Raw genomic sequence first — 22790 nt, forward strand, 5'->3', positions numbered from 1 at the left:
GGCTCAGATCTTATATTGTGGGGAAAGAGGGGTGGTTCATATATGATTATTCACTAATGCCCGTATTTCACTTCTTATGCTTACCAGTTCTAAGAATCTTTGCTCCAGGGCTTTATACTCCAAAGAGTTTTTATTAAACAGATCTTCTGAAAACATCATGTTAGTCACTCTGAGGCTGAAGAAAACCACCACAGCTCCAGCGGCTTGGGTATGACTCAAGTCATCACTTCTTGTGGGTTGAGCCACAACAGCCATCTCTGTGGAGTGGATATTTGTAGACATTTCCACATAACTACCAACCATGCCACTTTCCTCAGGGATTAGCTCAGGCTGATAGTAATCTGTGCCTATCTGGTCCAACTCTAATGAAATATCCTGTACACCCATAATGACTTCATCTTCCAGCAGGGCGGAACTTATGGTTGAAGGCAATTTGGTAGACTGTGTCATGGAAGCTTTCGACCAGAGCTTGTCAGTACTCTGTGGTGTACTTGCCGATGTGTCTCTGGACAGTTTCCCTAAGGGAGAAGTTCTTGCCCAAATGACATCTGACTCTGGCACTGTGGTCCTCAAAAGCTGCACATCTGACTTTTCTATTGAAATCTTATTGTCAAACCATTCACGGTTAAATGACTCTGTAGTCTGCTCCATATCCTCCTTTAGAAAATGTTCTACTTGATCTGGTTTATCAGTAGAACCAGAGACTGCCACAAATGTCAACAGAGGAGGTGATTTGGTAACTGAGTAATAATCAGTGTCGGGTACCTCTGATGTGTGTTTGGGTAGAATTGGAGATGCAGATTGAGTTCTGGTCTCTGCAAAGAGGGACACAGTAGGTCCACTAAGGGGCTCATCTTCTGCAAAGTTTGTAGACCCATTAAAAGGCCCATATTCTGAATGCTCATGTTGAGCATTATGTTGATATGCAGAATCTATTTTGTCATCTATAACTAGTCTCACATCTATACCCTCAGTTAGCAAAAGTGAATCCTCAGCTTCAAGCCATGACTTGGACAATGGTTCAGTGCTCTTCTCTAATGAAGTCTCACTCCATGGCCAGGTAATCAGGTCTTCCTTTTGCCCAGACCCTGAACCCAAACCACTTTCAAACATGAACTCTTTTTCCATAGCTGTGTCTGGCATCCAAGTGCTCACTTCTAATTGGTCTTTGACTTTGGAGGCCAAAGAGTCCATGCCAAACGCTGTAGTTACTTCTTTAGCAAGAAGATCAAATGTGACAGAGGAGACTGGATATGGTGAGGATGGCAAAGATACCCCAGAGTCTTCCATCGATGGTGGTGTTCCTTTTGGCACAGGATAAGTAAATGGACTGGAAGGCAATGGATTGACAGAAAGAAAATCTTCTGACCCTTCAACTTTCATTAATCCTAAAAATAGAGTTTTCCATTAATCAATCTACAAAGATGCCAAAATATATTCCCAGTCCTAATAAAACCAGCTACCTGGTATTTTCCCATTAGATCATGACAGAGAGTTGCTGACTTTTACTTTGCCAAATCCAGCAAACAACAAGAAGGGATGATTATGTTTTTGTGATGTGGTACAATCACTCATGATTATAACCCCCTTTCCTGAGGATAACAAAACATCAGGTACTAAAATAACTCATCTTCAAACACTTTGGTTTTTTTTTTAACCTCGTGAAAACAGAGAACTGCTGGTAGCCATATTGACAACAAAGACTAACTCTAGTAAAATCTTACGAAGAAAATTCCCTAGGAAATTGAATTCCCATTTCCTGGCTATGTTTATTATCCACCATTCTTCAGGTTCACCCAATGTTCAAAAACTTGGGCTCATTATTTATATCTTTATTCATCTTCCTCTTTCACCTGTACACTATCCCTGAGTCTCACTGATTGGTCCTCTCCTGCTACATCTAAATCATCTACCTGACTTTCACTTCTTAATCTCTGCTACAGCTTCCCTAGTTTAGACTTTCCCCTTCTCAAGCCTGATGCAAGCTAGAAATCTCTAATGGCCCCAAATTAATCCTATTAAAAGATACTGGCATAATCTTTGAGGCTGTTTGTTTACTACTAAAATATTCAAGCAAGTAGAATAGTTCTTAAATAGTAATATAGTGTAATTATATATCCTTTAACAGGACCTTCAAAATATCTATTAGGTGATCTCACCCAAGATATTCATTTCTTATTATTTATCTATTTGGACTCTCCATTCCAACACATTAAAGCCGATTGCGCCCTTTCTCACACAACTTTCCTAAGACATTTCCTCCCAGTCCATGTGGCCATGCTTTCTTTTAACCCTAGTCTCTTGCTCTCTTCAAAACCTGTCATCTGATGCAATAAATTATGAAAAGTGATTAAAATTCCTTACCATCTTCTAATGAGTGAGACCCAGAAGGCCTTTCTTCAGAAGCCACAGGCAGGTCAGTCTGAAGCACTGCTGGGGTGATAGAATGAAGAGTCAAGCCGCTAAGGTCTAAAACCTCTGGGGAAGAACTGAGGCTCACCTCCGAGGGAAAGGCTAATTTGGGTGTAGACACTAAATCACCCAAAGGGCTTTCTGACCAGAGTTCCCTGTCAATGGCTGAAGGAAGGCCAGAGCTGAAACCAAGTGGTGAAATACTGCTCGTGGTGGATTCATCTGCTGAGGGCCATTCAGCTTGAGGGGTATTATCCTGGAGGGGCAAAAAGAGGCTAAATCATATCATAGATAAAAGAAACACATACAAACAATTTCAAATAATCATCCATCCATCTACATTCCCAGAGTTTACAGGGACAAAAGGCAATGTAATATTGGGGAAGGGATAGGGTATGGGCTCTAGAAGCAAACAGATCTATAATTAAATCCCAATTCGACCACTTACTAGTTGGAAAATCTAGAGAAAAATCATGTATCACTTGAACCTCACCTGAAAAGTGGGAACAGATGACATATTATCTTTATAAGATCCCAAGCAAAGTGAGTTTGTGGGATAAAACATTGTTTCTCTTGCTTTAGATGGTTCCTTTCCCTCTGTCTTATTAGTGTGCTTTAAATACACAGAAGTTACTAATATCTTTACTTTGTTGTCAAAAACCTAAGCACATTGCTCACAGCAGGAAGAACAATCGGTAATTTTATTCATCATTCTGAAAGGTATTAAAAATTAATTATAGGTCTTTTATAAGAAATGCCACCAAGTGAAATGTGGTCTCTTACCTTGAATAAGTAGCCATATTTGCAAATTATAGCAATATCTGTGAATTACAGTACCACCTTTACAAACATAGTACTAATTGTATCTTAAAATTTAGCTGGTGACTCAGGCAGTAAAGTATCTGCATGCAATACAGGAGACCTGGGTTTGATCTCTGGGTTGGGAAGATTGCCTGGAGAAGGGAATGGCAATCCACTCCATTATTCTTGCTTGAAGAATCCCATGGACAGAGGAGCCTGGCAGACTACAACGCATGGGGTTGTAAAGAGTCAGACACGACTGAGAGACTAAGCACACGCTCAGGAATAGAAAAGCGGACAGAAACACAATCCTTGAACATATTAATTATTTAATCTTATGAAGATCAGCCTATGTAAAAAGGTTTAATGATGATGTTAGTGGGTAAAATGGCCACGACATTGGATAGGAGTTTATATATTCCAATCTAGCTGAATAACAAAACCCAAGAAGTGTCATATGCATAGAAGGAATTCATAAAATATTTCCTAGGTGAAAACTGAAAAAGAAAAATAGAAAAGATCAATAATTCTCTACTCTACATAGCATTAAAATCTCATGCAGATTTTTTAAAGACTCCAATGCCCAAGCTACACACCCCAGAGATCCTAACTTAACTGGTCTAAGAGAGGGACCAAGACATGGTATTACACTCTTAAAGGTTCCTCAGTAAAGGATGGAGCCTCATCACATGCCCATTGTATTATTCCAGCCTGGGTTTCTAAAATACTTCTTGAGTTGTTGAATCATTATATTTTCTCATTAACTGGAAACTTTAAGAAAATTTCCACAAGCAAACCTGCCTGAAAACTAGAATTCATGGAATAGCTATGAACAAAAGGACGTCCATGAAAACTAAGAATAAGAAACTCTGAACAGAATCCCTTCCCCCTTCCTCCAGGAGATTCCTGGAGGTGGTTACTTTCACTGGCACATATGCTCAAGCCTAACATGCTTTTTAAACAAAAGCACACAATTTTAAGGTGGCTAACTATAGTTTAGTCTATAGCCACGAACTAACTCAACCTACTAAGCTATGGAGGGACTCAACTCAGTTATATCACCTAATTATAGTCTTTTATGCTTTGCCTCGGAGAAGGCAATGGCACCCCACTCCAGTACTCTTGCCTGGAAAATCCCATGGATGGAGGAGCCTGGTAGGCTGCCGTCCATTCTTTGCCTACACACTTTCCCTCGTCTCTCCATCAAGGGTCCACATGATGAAGCACTGGCTAGCACACTCCCGCAATCACAAAGGAGGAAACAGGAGGCAAGAAATTACTGAGCATGTCCGAATTCATCCCTTCTTCTAGTGACAAATGCACAGTGGATCATTGGGTATACATAGAAATGCTCTCGGAGAAGGCAGTGGCACCCCACCCCAGTACTCTTGCCTGGAGAATCCCACGGACGGGGGAGCCTGGTGGGCTGCAGTCCATGGGGTCGCTGAGGGTTGGACACGACTGAGCGACTTCACTTTCACTTTTCACTTTCATACACTGGAGAAAGGAAATGGCAACCCATCCCAGTGTTCTTGCCCGGAGAATCCCAGGGATGGGGGAGCCTGGTGGGCTGCCATCTCTGGGGTCGCACAGAGTCGGACACAACTGAAGCAACTTAGCAGCAGAAGCAGCAGCAGAAATACTCAGTTTCATCTACTATTTCTAAACTACAAGCATTAAGTCAAGTAACTGATTTTCTTTTGTGGAACTCAGTGACACCAACACTTCGTTCCCCGTTCAGACTCTTTTAATTAGGTCCTATTTTAAGTGGGCCATCCTGTTGATTATTTTTATCTGTCACAACCCTAGCTGCTTCTCTTCCCTGATAACTTCATCACCCCCACTCCCTTACAAGCTGTCTTCTGTTTGAATTTGCACGTTTAGAAGCAGAAGATCAAAAAACAGGAAGAGTGAGAGATCAGGGTATTTCTTTCCTCTAAGCCTCCATACTGTGTGTCCTGCAGTAGCTCTATCCCTCTACAACTGAAGCTTCAGCTCTTACTGGGCTCTGGTCACTGCATTTCCTCCCCCTGCCCTAAAACTCAATGGATGGGAATGGCTTCTCACTGCTGTTAGTCTCAGCACACTTTGAGATTTCCTTTTTCATTCCCTTAGCCTTGCACTACTATCCAGGGAGTTCTGCTACTACTGAAACCCTAACTGAGCCATGTTCTGTGTGCAGTGTATTTTAAATATCCATAAAAGTTTGCATCATTTTTGTCAAAAGGTGATTACAAGATTTGTGATGAAATACAAACAGCCAGAAAAGGAAGAAGAGAATGGATTAAAACAATAATACAAACCAAAAATGGTATCATTCTGGCAAAATTTAATTAGAAATAAAGAATCTAAAGAGTAAGGAGGAAAGTGATGAAAAGGGGATGGTGCAATATTTGTATATATTTTTGGCAACGTGACTTGGTCAAAAATAGGAATTAGACAAAGACACATCTGAGGATTAGACTGGAGTCTAGTGATCTGAGTCTGATGAACTGAATATATAGAGAAAAGCAAAATATATATCAAAGGAAGAGGAAGACCATCCTCAAAGACTAGATGTAACTGCTGCAAATGATACATTAAAAAAAAAGAACCATTTCAGGATAAGAAATTACCTCTTGGGAATCCTCTCATCAGAAGTGAACCTGAAGATATCAAAACTTGATTCATGAGTAAGGCCAAAAAGATGATTTAAATCAGGGGAAAGATGTCTGGCATTTTTCTAGTAAATTTTAGTATTTAAGAGTATGTCACATGTATGGAATTTAGAAAGATGGTAATGATAACCCTGTATGCGAAACAGCAAAAGAGACACAGATGTATAAAGCAGTCTTTTGGACTCTGTGGGAGAGGGAGAGGGTGGGGTGATTTGGGAGAATGGCATTGAAACATGTATAATATCATATAAGAAATGAATTGCCAGTCTAGGCTCAGTGCAGTATACAGGATGCTTGGGGCTGGTGTACTGTGATGACCCAGAGAGATGGTATGGGGAGGGAGGTGGGAGGGGGGTTCAGGATGGGGAACATGTATACCCATGGCGGATTCATGTTGATGTATGGCAAAACCAATACAGTATTGTAAAGTAAAATAAAGTAAAAAAAAAAAAAAAAAAAGAGAGTATGTCATCACCAGGAATGAATTTAACCTTTATAACTTCAAAATTCTATAGGGAAAGCAGCTTGTGATCACTGAGCTGTGTACATGATGCTCCTATATAACCTAGCACCAAACAGATACATAAAATTGCCTTATAGTTCTGACTAGAGAGTCTAAAACTTTCTGGGTCCTCAAAAATGAACCAGAGTGATGTCAGCAAGATGAATGAGTAAGACATACCCAACTCATACTCCCCTTTCAACAACAGCAATTTGCACCCTTTGTGGACAAAAGTGACTTTGTGGGAGCTGCGGGATTCAGTACTATACACCAAGGGACGCAGAAGGAGTCTGGCCCACCTGGCACACTGGGTAATAAGCATACAGACTTCAGCCCTGGCTGTGGACCTGAGGTGGCCCATGAACTGGCTCCAGCCCCTCTTGGACACAATCTGGGAGCCACTGGAGAACAATAACTTGGACAATCACCCGTAAATGAGAGAACCTTTGTGGAAGTCCAAGAGACCAACAGAGTAGCTCCCCAACCACTAAATCCAAGTTCAGACACCCTGTTGAGGGTAAGCGAAACAGTTTCACTTTACCCACCTCATCCCTCCCACATGGCAACACAGCCCACGGCCAAGAGAGCACCACTCTGCACAAGATTTCTGCACGGAGGAAAGTGAGAGTGTGTGTTAGTCTCTGGCCGCCCCAGCTGTGCAGGTCCTTGTATTTCTCTCTCACTCTGTCCAGAGTACTGAGTTGTAAGATGCACAACTAGGGGATGGGAAGTGGCTGAAAGAAGAGCAGCCAGGACTCTGAACGTATTAAAGGGATACAGATCCTACTAACTGCATGACGGACTCCATCGGGAGGCCTGACCATGAGTTGCCAAAACGCTTTGCCCATTGATCCCCCTTGCATAGCCCACAGGCACCTCCAGTACTGTGTGTGCCTCACCCCCCACACACACCTGCTCCACGCCTTCCCCATGGCAGACAGCTAGTGAACAGAAAGCCAGCCTGAATCTATAGGCCAGGGAGAGATGACAAACTTTAGCTTCTGTACTTCCCTTGGGAAAGCAAAAGGAAAGCTATCATCACTCAGCCCAGTGCACTGCAGGATCAAGAGAGGGCACACAAGCTTAAGAAGTCTGCCACAAGAGGTAGCAAGAAGCATGTAGAAGGTATATCCATAGGAGGTCTGAGAAAAAACAAAAAGAAAATATTCTAATAGTTATACAAAAAGATATTCAAAAATCACCTTTAACAGGGAAATGCATATCAAAACCACAACAAAGCATCATCTCACACCTGCTGGAATGGCTATTTTCGAAAAAGATAAAAGTGCTGGCAAAGGTGTGTGGAAAAGGGACTCATGTGCACTGTTAGTGGCAATGTAAATAGGTACAGCCATTGTGGCAAACAGTATACGATTTCTTCAGAAGAATTAAAAACAGAACTACCATGTGATCCAGCAATCGCACTTCTGGATATATGGCTGAAGAAAACTAAATCAGTGTGTCAAAGAGTTCTCTGTACTCTCATGCTCACGCAGCATTATTCAGAATAGTAAGATACGGAAACAACCTGAGTGTCCATCAGTGGATAAATGGATAAAGATGCATTACACACAAACCATGGAATATTATTTAGCCATGAAAGAGAAGAAGTCCTGCCATTTGTGACAATATGAATGGAACTGGAGGGCATTATGCTAAGTGAACTAAATCAGAAGAAAAGGTCAAATACTGTATGGTACCACTTACATGTAGAATCTGAGAAAGCCAAACTCATAAAAACAGTTGTAGAATGGTGTGTTTCAGGGGCTGGGGGTGAGGAGATGGAGAGGTGTCAGTCAAAGAGTACAAACTTGCAGCTATAAACCAAATAAGTTCTGGGTATCTAATGTACAACATGGTGGCTACAGTTAATTGTACTGTTATAAACTTGAAATTTGTCTAATGAGTAACTCCTAAATGTTCTTACCACCAAAAAAAAAAAAGATAAGTATGTGAAGTGATGGATCTGTTAACTAACTCTACTGTGGTAAGTACTTCACAATATATATCAAATCATCATCTTGTATACCTTAAATTTATACAATGTTCTATGTCAATTATCTCAAGAAAGGGGAAATAAAAAGAACTGTCCAGATGGAGACAGCAATTCCAGAGTTCAATTCCAGATAAATGAAAAGGCAACAAATTGAAGTCTAGAATGTAGAAGTAAAACAAATAGAAGCTTTTGTTTTGCCAAAGGTTTAGTGCTTTATAAGGCCATCCTTTGGTTTACAAAAATCTTATGTTAGGAAGGGGGGCAGAGCATGCACATATATATGAACATAATAAAAGTACCAAGTTTTATAACTAGAAAGACTCTTAAGAATCATTTAGTCAAAATTTGCCTATTAGAAATAAGGAACTGAAGTTCATAGACGCGAAATGCCCACAGTCACAAAAAACAGAGAAAAAAAATCTGAACTAGATTCTGAGTTACTAGAATTCTGTCCTTGGGCTTCACTCACCATATCAGACTTCTTGTTGAAGAATACCTATAGGTGTATATACCCGCAGGGCAAAAGGATTTCCAGAGGAGAAACGAGAGCTAGCAGATTTGGCAGTCAGTTCTCATTCAGGCTGGCATGTGTGCAAAGATCCAAAAGACTCAGGTGACTGACATTTAAATATTAGAAAATGGTCTTTCCTCCTTTCTCTGCTCTTTTTTTCTCTGCTCTTTTTTCACCTGAGTCTTTTGGATCTTTGCACACATGCCAGCCTGAATAAGGACTGCCAAATCTACTAGCTCTAATTTCTCCTCTGGAAATCCTTTTGCCCTGCGGGTATATACACTTATAGGTATTCTTCAACAAGAAGTCTGATATGGTGAGTGAAGCCCAAGGACAGAATTCTAGTAATTCAGAATCTAGTTCAGATTTCTTTTCTCTGTTTTTTGTGACTGTGGGCATTTCCCGTCTATGAACTTCAGTTCGAATTGGAGAAGGAAATGGCAACCCACTCCAGTGTTCTTGCCTGGAGAATCCCAGGGACGGGGGAGCCTGGTGGGCTGCCGTCTATGGGGTCGCAACAGAGTCGGACACGACTGAAGCGACTTAGCAGCAGCAGCAGCAGCAGCTATGTTGAATATAGAAGCCATTTGTATATAAGGGAAAGTTTCTTCCTTTCTCATTTTTTTCTTTTATCCAAAAATTATATATGTATTCAATTTAAGTAAGAAAGCCATTTAGTCAATACTAAGTTCTGGCCCTCAAAAGAGTTGTTATGATGATAAGAATCATACCATACCCGAGAATTCACTGGCTTTCCTCTTAATTATCTAAAACCACTTCTAGAAATGTGTTAAGGCCGCCTGTGCTCCCAGTTGAGTCAGGTATATTTATATCATTGTAATTCTAGGTGTGCATTTTTTCAAAATTCCGGGAGAGATGACTAAGCTCCTCAACCTATGCTTAAGAATTTCAGTTTTATCAGACAGCGCCTACCACCTGACACACATTAGGAAAGGCAATTGAATCCTCAATGAAAAAGAAATCCTCAAGCAATATACATGATTTCAATATACCGGTAAACTAAATTTCTTTTCATTTTACAAAAATTAAAACAATAAACAATTCTGAAATGAAGGTTAAGCCATAGGTAAGCAACATAAAATGTGATGTATGGCAAAACCAATACAGTATTGTAAAGTAAAAAAAAATTAAAAAATTAAACATAATAATAATAAAATAAATAAAATAAAGTTAAATACATACTAAAAAAAATGTGAGGTAAAACAACTTGATTTTTTTAAATAAAGAAAGAAGACCATCTATTCCAAACAAGTACCCCCTAAAAAAAAAAATGGCATGGCAATGAAGCTTTCTCATATATTTTGAAAGGTAAACACATACATGCCAGGAATAGCACTTCATTTATTTTTATATGAATAGATGTTCCCATAGTAACAAATTCAACTTCTGAATTCTTCTTTCAGCTCAGTGTAGTATATCAACAGGTTCAATATTATATTGGCCAGTTTCAGTTCTGCTAACGTCAACTGAAAAGCTTGCTAAGTGCTATAGGAAGCACGCTGTGCATCAAGTGATTTTCCAAATCAGAAGGCCAAAAGGTGTCAAATTCAATATCCCCAAATTACTACTTCTAACCCTGTATGCAAGACAGGGAAAGAGACACAGATGTGTATAATGGACTTTTGGACTCAGAGGGAGAGGGAGAGGGTGGGATGATTTGGGAGAATGACATTCTAACATGTATACTATCATGTGAATTGAATCGCCAGTCTATGTCTGACGCAGGATGCAGCATGCTTGGGGCTGGTGCATGGGGATGACCCAGAAAGATGTTCTGGGGAGGGAGGTGGGAGGGGGGGTCATGTTTGGGAATGCATGTAAGAATTAAAGATTTTAAAATTTTAAAAAATAAAAAACTAAAAATTAAAAAAAAAAAAAAAAAAAAAAAAGAATAAAAATAACTGAAAATAGAAAAAAAAAAAAAAAAAAAAAAAATAAAAATAAAACCTGGTTAAAAAAAAACAACAAAAACCTCACTTCTATTAGAGTAGAGAGGACAGAGAGGAAGGAGGGGGAGGAAGGGGAGAAGCAATAACCAGACACTTCTAATTAATCATACTTTTCTTTCATGTCATTAGCTTCCCTAGTGGCTCAGAGGATAAAGCGTCTGCCTGCAGTGCAGGTAGACCTGGGTTCGATCCCTGTGTCAGGAAGATCCTCTGGAGAAGGAAATGGCAACCCACTCCAGTACCTTTACCGGGAAAATCCCATGGATGGAGGAGCCCGGTAGGCTAAAGAGTCGGACATGACTGAGCAACTTCACTTTCACTTTCTTTCATGTCTTATTATCACCCATTAACAGCCATGAAATTAAAAGACGCTTACTCCTTGGAAGAAAAGTTATGACCAACCTAGACAGCATATTCAAAAGCAGAGACATTACTTTGCCGACTAAGGTCCGTCTAGTCAAGGCTATGGTTTTTCCTGTGGTCATGTATGGATGTGAGAGTTGGACTGTGAAGAAAGCTGAGTGCCAAGGAATTGATGCTTTTGAACTGTGGTGTTGGAGAAGACTCTTGAGAGTCCCTTGGACTGCAAGGAGATCCAACCAGTCCATTCCGAAGGAGATCAGCCCTGGGATTTCTTTGGAGGGAATGATACTGAAGCTGAAACTCCAGTACTTTGGCCACCTCATGCAAAGAATTGACTCATTGGAAAAGACTCTGATGCTGGGAGGGATTGGGGCAGGAGGAGAAGGGGACAACAGAGGATGAGATGGCTGGATGGCATCACGGACTCGATGGACTGAGTCTGAGTGAACTCCGGGAGTTGGTGATGGACAGGGAGGCCTGGCGTGCTGTGATTCGTGGGGTCGCAAAGAGTTGGACATGACTGAGCAACAGAAATGAACTGAACTGAACATTCCAATGTCTCCTCAAACTGAAAAACCAAGGAGTTGGCTTAAATGCAAACAGACCCACAGAACAAGCAACATAAATGAACAAATGAATATAGTTAGTCAGTATCTGCCGTAACTAAACTGGCAGCCTCTTTCAACCAAGCTCTAGCCACTTCTTGCAATGGAAAATGTAAACAATGATATCGGATCTGCCAGTTTTCAAAAGAAATTGAAAATCTGCATTTTTATCAAAAAATCTCCTAATTTTTAAAAATTGGCTTAAAAAAAAATAGCTCCAAAGCATATGCCTATAGCTGGATCTAGTCAGCTCATCTCAAGTTTGCAAACCCTGGCTTATATAAAATTTGTGTCTTTACATCATTCTAAGTTATCATCACAAATCTCTGGTGACAGAACCCCTGACCAGAATGGGATCAGCAGGAACAGAGGCCAGAGGCATGTGTTTGCAATGGATCACCACTCCCTGCCACCACACCCTGAATGAACTCCTATGACAGCACCACCTTATTTGTGTACAAGTCTGTCTACCACCACCAGACTGGAAACTACCTCTTGTAGGCAAGACCACACCTTATTCATCTTAGTCTCCCCAGCACTTGGCACATGAAAAGGACAAAATAAATATACTTGAATGAGTAAGTGGATGAATAAACAAACACCAAATGAATGTAATCTCTGAGGTCAATCTCCCTCTAACCTTTTTTCTCCATTATGGAACTTGGTGAAAAGAGTATTTCCAATGACTCCACATTTCAACTGAGTTGCTCTACACCTGAGCAGAAGGAATGGCTGCTTATATTGATGGTTAAGCCAGTCTGAGGCAGACTTTCTAAATTTTCACTGCTGGATGAAAGCCAAGAAACAGATGTTTGAAATTAATTTAACATTAGTTCCTTTTCTGCCATATGAGACAGAAAAGAAGTATCAAGAGGGTGGAAGGAGTGGGGAATGTAGAAGGGAATGTCCATGGTGCAACTATTTGATAACAGAAGATCCTGGAATCGTTGTGGACAGTTTGGTTTCCAGTGGTATTGTGGTGGTTGTTCTACTGACACTACAGGAAGCTACTTTCTTTTTGACTGGTTGCTTCTGGGTAGGTGTCATGGCAAGTGGAGGTTTGAAGGGACAGAAGTGTACCCAGGGGAGTTGGGTGGTAGGAACAAAACACAAATTTCATTCCATGCTGTTTCTGTGCAAATGGGAATGTTTTCTTCCCAGGATAAAGGGAGGCTGATTTAGAGTCCCACGCAATATTTGTCATTTGTCAACCAAGCACTATTTTTACTCTTCTTTCTCTCTTTTCCATGTGCACACTGTTCTATAGGCTTTGGAATCTATAAACATTTTCTTCAATACAGTCCCTGTAACAAAAAGCTATACTCTGTAACTATGTACATCGAATTTACATTTCTGGGTAACTTTTAGAGAACAACTCAGTGGGCACTTACAGTTTAATTATCGCCAAACAAGTATGAACCACAAATAAGCTTTCTACCATTTGCAGACTTTGGCAATGCCAAATGTATGGACTTCATTTAACCACTGCAGAAGGCTTAAATTATCCACTCATGGTTGGGTCCATGAGTTGACAAATATGAATAATGTTCCAAGGATGATGTAAGAGAATATTTGAAATAGGAACAGCTTGGGAAATCCATGATGCCAAAGTAAGCAGGTAGGTGTACAAAGAAGAGAAGTTTTAGAGCCTGGTTCTAGGCATAAAACACAGAAACATACTTACCAGAATAGATGGCGGGGCTTGCTGAAGACTTGAACTTTGAGTGTTCCAAACTTGGTCTTCACTTTGGGGAAGTAAAACCCCTCTCACTAAAGAAAGAATAACATTAAATAAATTTTTAGTTGAGACACTACTGTGTTTAAGGTTCAGAGACAATTAAAAACCAAGTTCTTCCTTTTTATAAGCTTAGATTTGGATAGAACAAATGGAAGGATCTTGATACTTTATTCAAATATTTTACTTATATTAGCACCATCTATCTAAATGATATGACTCCAACATAAATATTCTTCCCATTGTTACATTTTGAACACTCCTATTTTCTTTCCTTTCTCAAGCATTTTTTACTCTTTTCAAGATTCCCATGAAGTATCTGTTCTAAAATTGATTTTTTTTCATTTTAATAAGAAAGTTGAACTGAAATTCCAATTCATTTGGGTGATGCCAAAAATGGAGAAAACTATGCAAAACTGTTTCCTTTTTGGCAGCAAAACTATTTCCTTTTTGGCAGAAAGTACCTTTGAAAAACAGGGTAAGACACCAGAGAGTTTATCACTATACCAATACTAAAGGGTCACAAAGTTAAAAGAGTAGATTATATAATTCAACTCAGTAAGATTTACTGAATCCTCACTAGTTGCTATAGACTTTGATGATATTGAGGCTATAAACATTAATATAGCCAAGTTCCTCTTGTGGAAGTGTTCCCTATGTCAGAGAGATAAATAAAACAATATAAAACATTTATATAATGTATGTGAACACAGACAAAAAAATAGAATGATTTTTCCTGGAGGAGAGAAGGAATCAATAAAAATTAAAAAGAAGGGGTTGTAAGAAAGGTGATCTGGTGTATACACCAAAAATAGAAGCAAAATCTGTATTTACCTGTTCCTACTGCACTGACACCTGGGTCTGGAAGATCCCCTGGAGAAGGAAACAGCAACCCACTCCAGTACTCTTGCCTGGAAAATCCCATGGACCAAGTTGCCTGGTAGGTTACAGTCCATGGGGTCGCAAAGAGTCAGACATGACTAAGCGACTTCACTTTCACTTTTCACTGCACTGACATAAAGGGATCAATCAAAAATCAAACTTTATTTTTGGAAAATAAGTACTTTCCAAAACTTTTTCTCGACTGTGTGTTCAGTTAACTTGTCTTCTATGGAAAACCAGTAGCATGAAATCAAAGATGAATATATTTTTTAATGATGATCAAGTTACCTAGGAAGCTGCAGCCATTCAGAACTCTGAAGCTGGCGTAACAACAGAAATGTATTTTAGGAACAAAATTCTGAGCAATTGAAATGTACATCTACTGAAAGGCAAAGCACCTGAATTAGTTTGTGCTGGATATTCTAAAGCTTTTGTTAAACTTGCTGAGAATTATTGACCTCTTTCTAGGACACCTTCTAGAAGGTAGCTCCACCCCAGGCTCCACATAAAAATAAGACCTCACTATGCTGTTTATGGATTCAGTATCCTAAACAGCCTCATTCTGCCTACTGCATATCTTAATCCTCATGCCATTCGTTCACCAGAAACCCCTGATTAATCTACCCGAATTAGCTGCATGGCTAATAGTCATTAGCTTAATGACTATAAACTAAAACAGGGAAAGGAGGATATCAACTATCTGGAAATAAAGCTAAAGCACCATTCAGATCAGGATGGTTTCTGTCTGATGCAGCCTAGAGAGTGCTAAGTACCATATATATATTGGGAATTTCGCTTTATGAGAATATACTGGAAAAGAAACTAAAACTATACAAGGACTTAATGGTTATACAACTTACCATTGATAAGCTGAAGGGAGTCAGGATCTGGATTCAAAGAAGAGCTCCCCAGCAAAAAATTCTGGTGCAGTGTCTCAGCAATATAATCTCTGAAGTTACTAATTGTATAAACGGCAGTGGGTTTATCATCCAATTCTACAAGACCATGGTTTTCCACCTTGTTGGAATGTAGGCTAATTAGGTCCCAGGTGGTATTGCTGATAGCCTCCCCATTGAAGGTAACTGCATAGTGAACATCTATGCCACTGTGGATGACAAGAGAAACAGATTAGGTCCTGCCAAGGAAGCACAAAGAAAGGAACTCCAAAGCCATGGAGAGCAAACATGAGATGTAGGGAGAGTCTCAAAAGGCAAGGATTCCATCACCATTCTCTGTAGACTCTGGATGGCAACATTTAGCCATCCCCCTCTCCTTCCAGAAAACAGAGAGGTTATAGCTCTAAGAACACGGAGGGCACAGAGTCAGCCTGCATATATACCTGAGTGTCTTCTTCCCCCATGTTTTCACCCCTTCAAAATCAACTGTTCCTTTTCACTCTCAGTCAGCTTCCTTCTTCCCCTATTAGGGTTTCTCCTCCCTGATTTAAAAAAAACACAAACCAAACCTTCTAACTCCACCCAACAATGGGAAATCCTCTTGTATCTCATTACTGTTGCTGGATGATTTATGTACTCCACATTGGGGAGTGAAACAGTAAAGCAGCGTAATGACTATGAACTGAAACAGTTATCTATTGTGAAAGGAAAATATGAACTATTTGGAAATAAAGCTAATTGATGACTTGTGAGTTTTTTTTTAAATATCATGCTAGAATATCTTCTAATATGACAGCTATCTAAGTCTCTCGTTTGATAGCCCAGACAATTTACAGTCCCATAAAGTTTAATAGTGAATTGTAAAAAACTTACTAAGAAGTGATGGTTTTTTGGCCTAATAGGAATGATAATTCCAAAGTTTATGACTTTACTTGCCTATAGGACATTTAGCAAATTAGTTAGTACAACTTAACAAATTAGTTCTATCTAATTTGGCGGGGCTTCCCTGGTGGCTCAGTGGTAAAGAATCTGCCTGCCAATGCAAAAGACACTGGTTTGAGAAGATCCCCTGGAGAAGAAAATGGCTACCCACTCTAGTATTCTTGCCTGAGAAACACATGGATAGGGGAGCCTGGCAGGCTACAGTCCATGGGGTCAAAAACAGCTGGATACAACTTAGTGACTACAAAGCAACAACATCTAACTTAGCAATCCTTTCCCAGTTAACTATATATATTTCTTCCAAATGCTCTAGAAACTACCTCTCATTTTTCTGCTGGCTCCCTCATTAATGAGTTGAATAAAATTTTGACAAGTGTTAATAAATAACTTTGTCTGGAATGGGGCCTTTTCACTATCTTTCCACAGGCAAACAAAGAGACAATTTCTTGGAATAAAGGATAAAGTGAAAATAAATAAGTAGGAGTTGATATGTCATTTGACATTTTCTTAAATAATCATTTTGAAGAAACATCAGAATATAAGATTTTTAAACCAACAGAACTACACCTTATAGACCAACTCAGACTTATCTAACAGCTAAAAACTAACATTTTTATAAGTGCTTACAATGACAGGTTATTTCCCAGGCTTAGACTGATTTAATACTCATAACAAATGTGAAGGTTTTATTATCTTCAGATTATTGTTAAGAAACTAAGATTTAAAGAAGTTAAAAGACTTGCCTAAAATTTCACAATATATAAAGGGGTAAAGTCAAGATTCAAACACAGATCTGCCTGACTCTGGCACCAGCATTCTGAATGACTACACTACACTCAGTAACTTTAAACTGTTAACAAAAAATAAGTCATCATGAGAACAGCTTTGCTCTACTCAGCACCCTCACTTCCAGCCAGTCTGTGAGACACAGCCATCAGAAACAATACCCAACAAGCACACCAAGATCCTCTACCCTCTCAAAGATGCACCACCCTCTCACAGATCCTCCACCCTCTCAAAGATGAACCACTGAAGGCAGATGTGCTCGGAAATAATCTGCCACCTTCAGACATTCTATAGGAGCAAAATGATGCCCAAAACAAAGCACTCAAATAAATTAAGCATTTCCTCTTCTGATTCACTTATATATTCCTTGATTATAGACTGTGCTGTTTTGTAAAAAGATTTTGTTTCTAGTGAATGTCTGTCTTGCAGTCTGTCCTTGAGTTCTATCTCCAATGTCTGACTTGGTACCTGCAATTCAATGTCTATTAAAGTAACAGAAATCTATACTTGCCTGACTATAGAGAGAAAATTCCAGCCTTAATTAAAGTATTCACGTATCTTTAGAATAATAAAAATGTCAGGAAAACGAGAGGGGTCTCACGGAGTCTAGAAAAAGGGCTACTTAACTAATTTATCTTACTATGAGTGAAAAGCCTGCGACAGTGCATTGTAGCTTCCTTGTAACACAGAACCTTAGATTGGAGATAGGTACAATAGGCCAGCATGACTTTGATACTGGCCATTAGGATCACCCAACTTCCCTTCTCTGATATCAAGCTGGCAAAAGAACTTTCGATCATAATTCCCTGCAGATTGCCCTATGGGGAAAGAATGCATGAGCTAAGCCAATGCAATAATTAGTCAGCTGGCAGATACCTTTCTTGCTTTAAATAGATCGATCAGCATGCTAGAGAATGCACTGTATTTTGTAGTTTGGTAAGCATAAATTGGTCTTAGGAGACCTCTTCTTCCTGGGAACGCAGGCAGTTCTGGACTTGCCCTGGGTCTACAGGGGGTGCCATGAAGGTGTTACCCCTTGCCTACCACAGAAGCAGTGAGGCACAATGTTCCTGTCCCACTCTGAGTATCATCAATAAGGTTTTCCTCCCCAATCTGATAAGCTGTCACTTCCAATGGTGTGGTTTAGGGAACCTTACAGTGGTAACTGAGCATCTTAACACTTGGATGCCTTGCTGAGGGATGAGACATCTGCTTGTCATCTATAAATTCCCTCAATCCCTTAATTTATCATGTCAGAACATGTTGATTCATGAGTAACTCCTGATCTCCTTTTGTAAAGAAATAAATTCAGTAAAATATGGTCAGAAAAAAAAAAAAAAAAAAGATGGCCACAATGTGAAATTGAACAGTAAGAGGGACACCTACTGGTCAGAACTCACCACACCACGTATGTCTTAAACATCCCTCACAATGCCTGGCTCCTAGTAGTTCAATAAATATTTTTGAAAATAATGAAAAAACAAATGGTTAGTTTTATTCACTAATGTAGGCAGATAGAACCATTGACTTTGTGACACTTATATGACAGCATGTGATTTTCTTGACTTAATTGGAAGGGTGTTCAGTCTCTAAATATGCAGGTGGAGCAGTGGTAAAGAAGCTGCCTGCCGATGCAGGAGATGTAAGTTTGATCCCAGGCTCAAAAAAGCCACTGGAGTAGGAAATGGCAACCCACTCCAGTATTCTTGCCTGGAAATTTTCATGGACAGAGGAGCCTGGCGGGCTACAGTCCATGGGGTTGCAAAGAGTCAGAGGAAACTGAGCACACACATTTTTCACCCTAAAGAGCATGTATATTAACCTCATACATTTCTGTCTTCTGAGTAATCATTTTAGGGACACTGCTTCACAGGCAGAACATAACTCTGTGAGAACTGCATGCTCTTTCCAAGCTCTGTGGGATGGCACATGCCTGCATCTCCAGAAAGGCGAGCTTCTCCTTGGGATCTATGCCCAACCTAGAAACATGTTAACATGATTCAAATACAAGAACCAGGGATCAGAGGGAAAAAATGGAGGAGAGGAAATGGCTATGTCAGTTAGCACTCCAGTTGTTTTCTGGACTCAGCAGAAAAATCAGACAAGGAGAGCCCATCATGTGATTTGCATGACTTTTAAACATCATAGGGAGAAGATCCAGAGAAACGTTTCTGGATCAAGAAATCTGTGCAAATCAGGCAGTCTGGGTTAAATTAGTGGCTTTACTCTTTACTGGCAAAATATAATTTTTCTCCCAGTGTTTTCCTTGGACATCTAAAAATAACACCTCTAATATCATCTACCTTGTCTGGTAAAGATATATTCATTAAAGAACATAAAATGTCTCACAGAGATACTTCAATTCACTATCAAGTTTCTATCCTAGAAAGAGAAATCAAAGAAACGCTTGAGGAATCAGAAAATCATCTATTCTCAGATTTGAGAACTTCAGTGTGACCCAGAACAGACTTAGTTTTGGCATGGTAAATGCGATACAGAGATATCTCAGGATGAAGAGCAGAATAAAAATAAGCCAAAATAACAAGGAAGTACATAAGATGCAGGAGGCACACTAGGGACAAAACATTACTTGATTGAAGAAAGCTGTGCTGCCTTTCTGCACTCAGCAACACCAAATTAATCAACCATCACTACAGCATCACCTTTCACCTTCTGAACTACACTGAAACAACTGCTATATAGAGGAGAGTCTCTCTGACTGCTGTTTCCAAAAACATCAATCATGTGGAGGGGAAATTTATTCCTCACTTCAAATGTCCTCATTGGCTGTCTGACGTGTGCAAGTGTTAAATAGAAAAAATAGTATTACATGATTACATGACGATCAATCAAACCAGAGGTATTTCAAGAAACTCAGATATTTCTTCTTCTCTCACACTTCTATTAGGAAGAAAGTGCATACAAGGCCTGGAGTTGAATTTCTGAAGTGTGGACACCAGGCAGATTTTTGTTGATTCACTTCAAGTGGGTCTTACTAACTTAAAATAACATGTGCAACTTGAAAGACGTACAAAGCAAACAGAAAACCTCATGTGTATATAAATACTTATGTAGAGAGACAGGTTATATATATATTATGTAGACTATTTCTGCGCTACACATTCACTCATATGCTACACATTCTCTCATACACAGCTCAAAATAAAAGTATACCAAAAAGTTATGAATAAACCCCATCAACTGGTTCATATCCGACAATATTGAAGTTTTGGAAACTGTACTTAGGTTAACAATTCTATCATAAAATCGAATGGCTTCATATTGAATTGTTCTCTGTGTCCCCATAGAAAACTCAGCACTCAACAACTGAACACCATTCTTTGACCAGAGGGTTCACATCAGAATTCAGTTATGTTTTAACAGCCTGGTCTTCCCAGTTCAGTTCAGTACAGTCGCTCAGTCGTGTCCGACTCTTTGCAAACCCATGGACTGCATGCAGCACGTCAGGCCTCTCTGTCCATCACCAACTCCCAGAGTTTACTCCAACTCAGGTCCACTGAGTTAGTGATGCCATTCAACCATCTCATCCTCTGTTGTCACCTTCTCCTCCCACCTTCAATCTTTCCCAGCATCAGGGTCTTTCCAAATGAGTCAGTTCTTTGCATCAAGTGGCCAAAGTATTGGAGTTTCAGCTTCAACATCAGCCCTTCCAATGAACACTGAGGACTGATTTCCTTCAGGATGGACTGGTTGGATCTCCTTGCTGTCCAAGGGACTCTCAAGAGTCTTCTCCAACACCACAGTTCAAAAGCATCAATTCTTCAGCGCTCAACTTTCTTTATAGTCCAACTCTCACATCTATACATGACTACCAGAAAAACCATAGCTTTGACTAGACTTTTGTTGGCAAAGTAATGTCTCTGTTTTTTAATATGCTGTCTAGGTTGGTCATAATTTTTCTTTCAAGAAGCAAGCGTCTTTGAATTTCATGGCTGCAGTCACCATCTGCAGTGATTTTGGAGCCCCAAAAAATAAAGACTGTCATTGTTTCCCCTTCTATTTGCCGTGAAGTGATGGAACCAGATGCCATGATCTTCATTTTCTGAATGTTGAGCTTTAAGCCAATTTTTTTCACTCTTCTCTTTCACTTTCATCAAGAGGCTCTTTAGTTCTTCTTCGCTTTCTGCCTTAAGGGTGCTGTCATCTGCGTATCTGAGGTTATTGATATTTCTCCCAGCAATCTAGATTCCAGCTTGTGCTTCATCCAGCCCAGTGTTTCTCATGATGTACTCTACATATAAGCTAAATAAGCAGGGTGACAATATACAGCCTTGATGTGCTCCTTTCCTGATGTGGAACCATTCTGTTGTTCCACGTCTGGTTCTGTTGCTTCTTGACCTGCATACAGATTTCTCAAGAGACAGGTCAGGTGGTCTGGTATTCGTCTATTGAAGAATTTTCCAAAGTTTGTTGTGATCCACACAATCAAAGGCTTTGGCATAGTCAATAAAGCAGATGTTTTTCTGGAACTCTCTTGCTTTTTCAATGATCCAGCGGATGTTGGCAATTTGATCTCTGGTTCCTCTGCCTTTTCTAAATCCAGCTTGAGCATCTGGAAGTTCACAGTTCATGTACTGTTGAAGCTTGGCTTGGAGAATTTTGAGCATTACTTTGCTAGCATGTGAGATGTGTGCAATTGTGTGGTAGTTTGAGCATTCTTTGGCTTTGCCTTTCTTTGGGACTGGAATGAAAACTGACCTTTTCCAGTCCTTTGGCCACTGTTGAGTTTTCCAAATTTGTTGGCATATTGAGTGCAGCACTTTCACAGCATCATCTTTTAGGATACTTAGTAAATACTTAGTAAATACTTAGTAAATACTCTAATATCATATAAACGAAAATGAGGAAGTCAGAAAGCCCTTTGCAAATATAAGATATTATATTTATATCTTATATATGGTGGTGGTTTAGTCACTAAGTTGTGTCCAGCTCTTTGCAACCATGTGGATTGTAGCCCACCAGGCTCCTTTGTCCATTGGATTTCCCAGGCAAGAATACTGGAGTGGATTACCATTTTCTTCTCCAAGGAATCTTCTTGACCCAGGGATCGAATCTGTCTCCTGCATTGCAGGCAGATTCTTTACTGACTGAGATACCAGGGAAGCCCCTGATCTTATATAAATGAAGGCAAAATGACATGGATTGACCTGGAGGTATTACACTGAGTGAAATAAATCAGACAAAGAAAGATAAATACTCTATGTTATCACTTATATGTGGAATCTAAAAAATCAAATAAACAAATGAACAAAACAGAAACAGACTCACAGATATATAGAAGAAACTACTGGTTACTGGCAGGAAGAGGAAAGGGGGGAGAGGCAAGATAGGAGTAGAGGATTAAGAGATACAAATGACTATGTATAAAATATGCTACAAGGATATACTGTACAGCACAGAGAATATAGCTAATATTTCATAATATGTTCAAATGGAATAAAATCTATAAAACACTGAATCACTATGTTCCACATCTGAAGCTAATACTGTAAATTAACTCTACTTCAATGAAAAAAATAAAATTTTTTAAAAAATTAAATGAAGAAATGTTATTTTATCTCTAAACATCCCTATGCTCAGCCTATGAATTTGCTTCATATATTCTATATTATGATTATTTATCTTTAAGAGAAAGTAAATTTTAAACAAACTTGAATTCAAAGACAAAAAGACAAGCAACTTTCACAAAGGGGACTGACTATGCTTTTAAG

At 39.5% G+C, this 22790-nt stretch overlaps 1 protein-coding gene across 7 annotated transcripts in view; it reads right to left on the minus strand.

The window, feature by feature from the left end:
• IMPG2 (interphotoreceptor matrix proteoglycan 2) overlaps positions 1-22790 on the minus strand; it is a 78610-nt gene that overhangs the window by 17567 nt on the left and 38253 nt on the right. For all 7 annotated transcript variants that reach the window (XM_069551937.1, XM_069551920.1, XM_069551900.1 and 4 more), the window contains exons 10-13: positions 15295-15539; positions 13502-13587; positions 2365-2668; positions 85-1388 (exon numbers count right to left, since the gene is read on the minus strand). In XM_069551937.1, coding sequence (XP_069408038.1) covers positions 85-1388; positions 2365-2668; positions 13502-13587; positions 15295-15539 — 1939 coding nt within the window. The remainder of the gene's footprint in view (positions 1-84; positions 1389-2364; positions 2669-13501; positions 13588-15294; positions 15540-22790) is intronic.

The sequence above is a fragment of the Ovis canadensis genome, chromosome 1 (assembly GCF_042477335.2).
Source record: "Ovis canadensis isolate MfBH-ARS-UI-01 breed Bighorn chromosome 1, ARS-UI_OviCan_v2, whole genome shotgun sequence".
Lineage (NCBI taxonomy): Eukaryota > Metazoa > Chordata > Mammalia > Artiodactyla > Bovidae > Ovis > Ovis canadensis.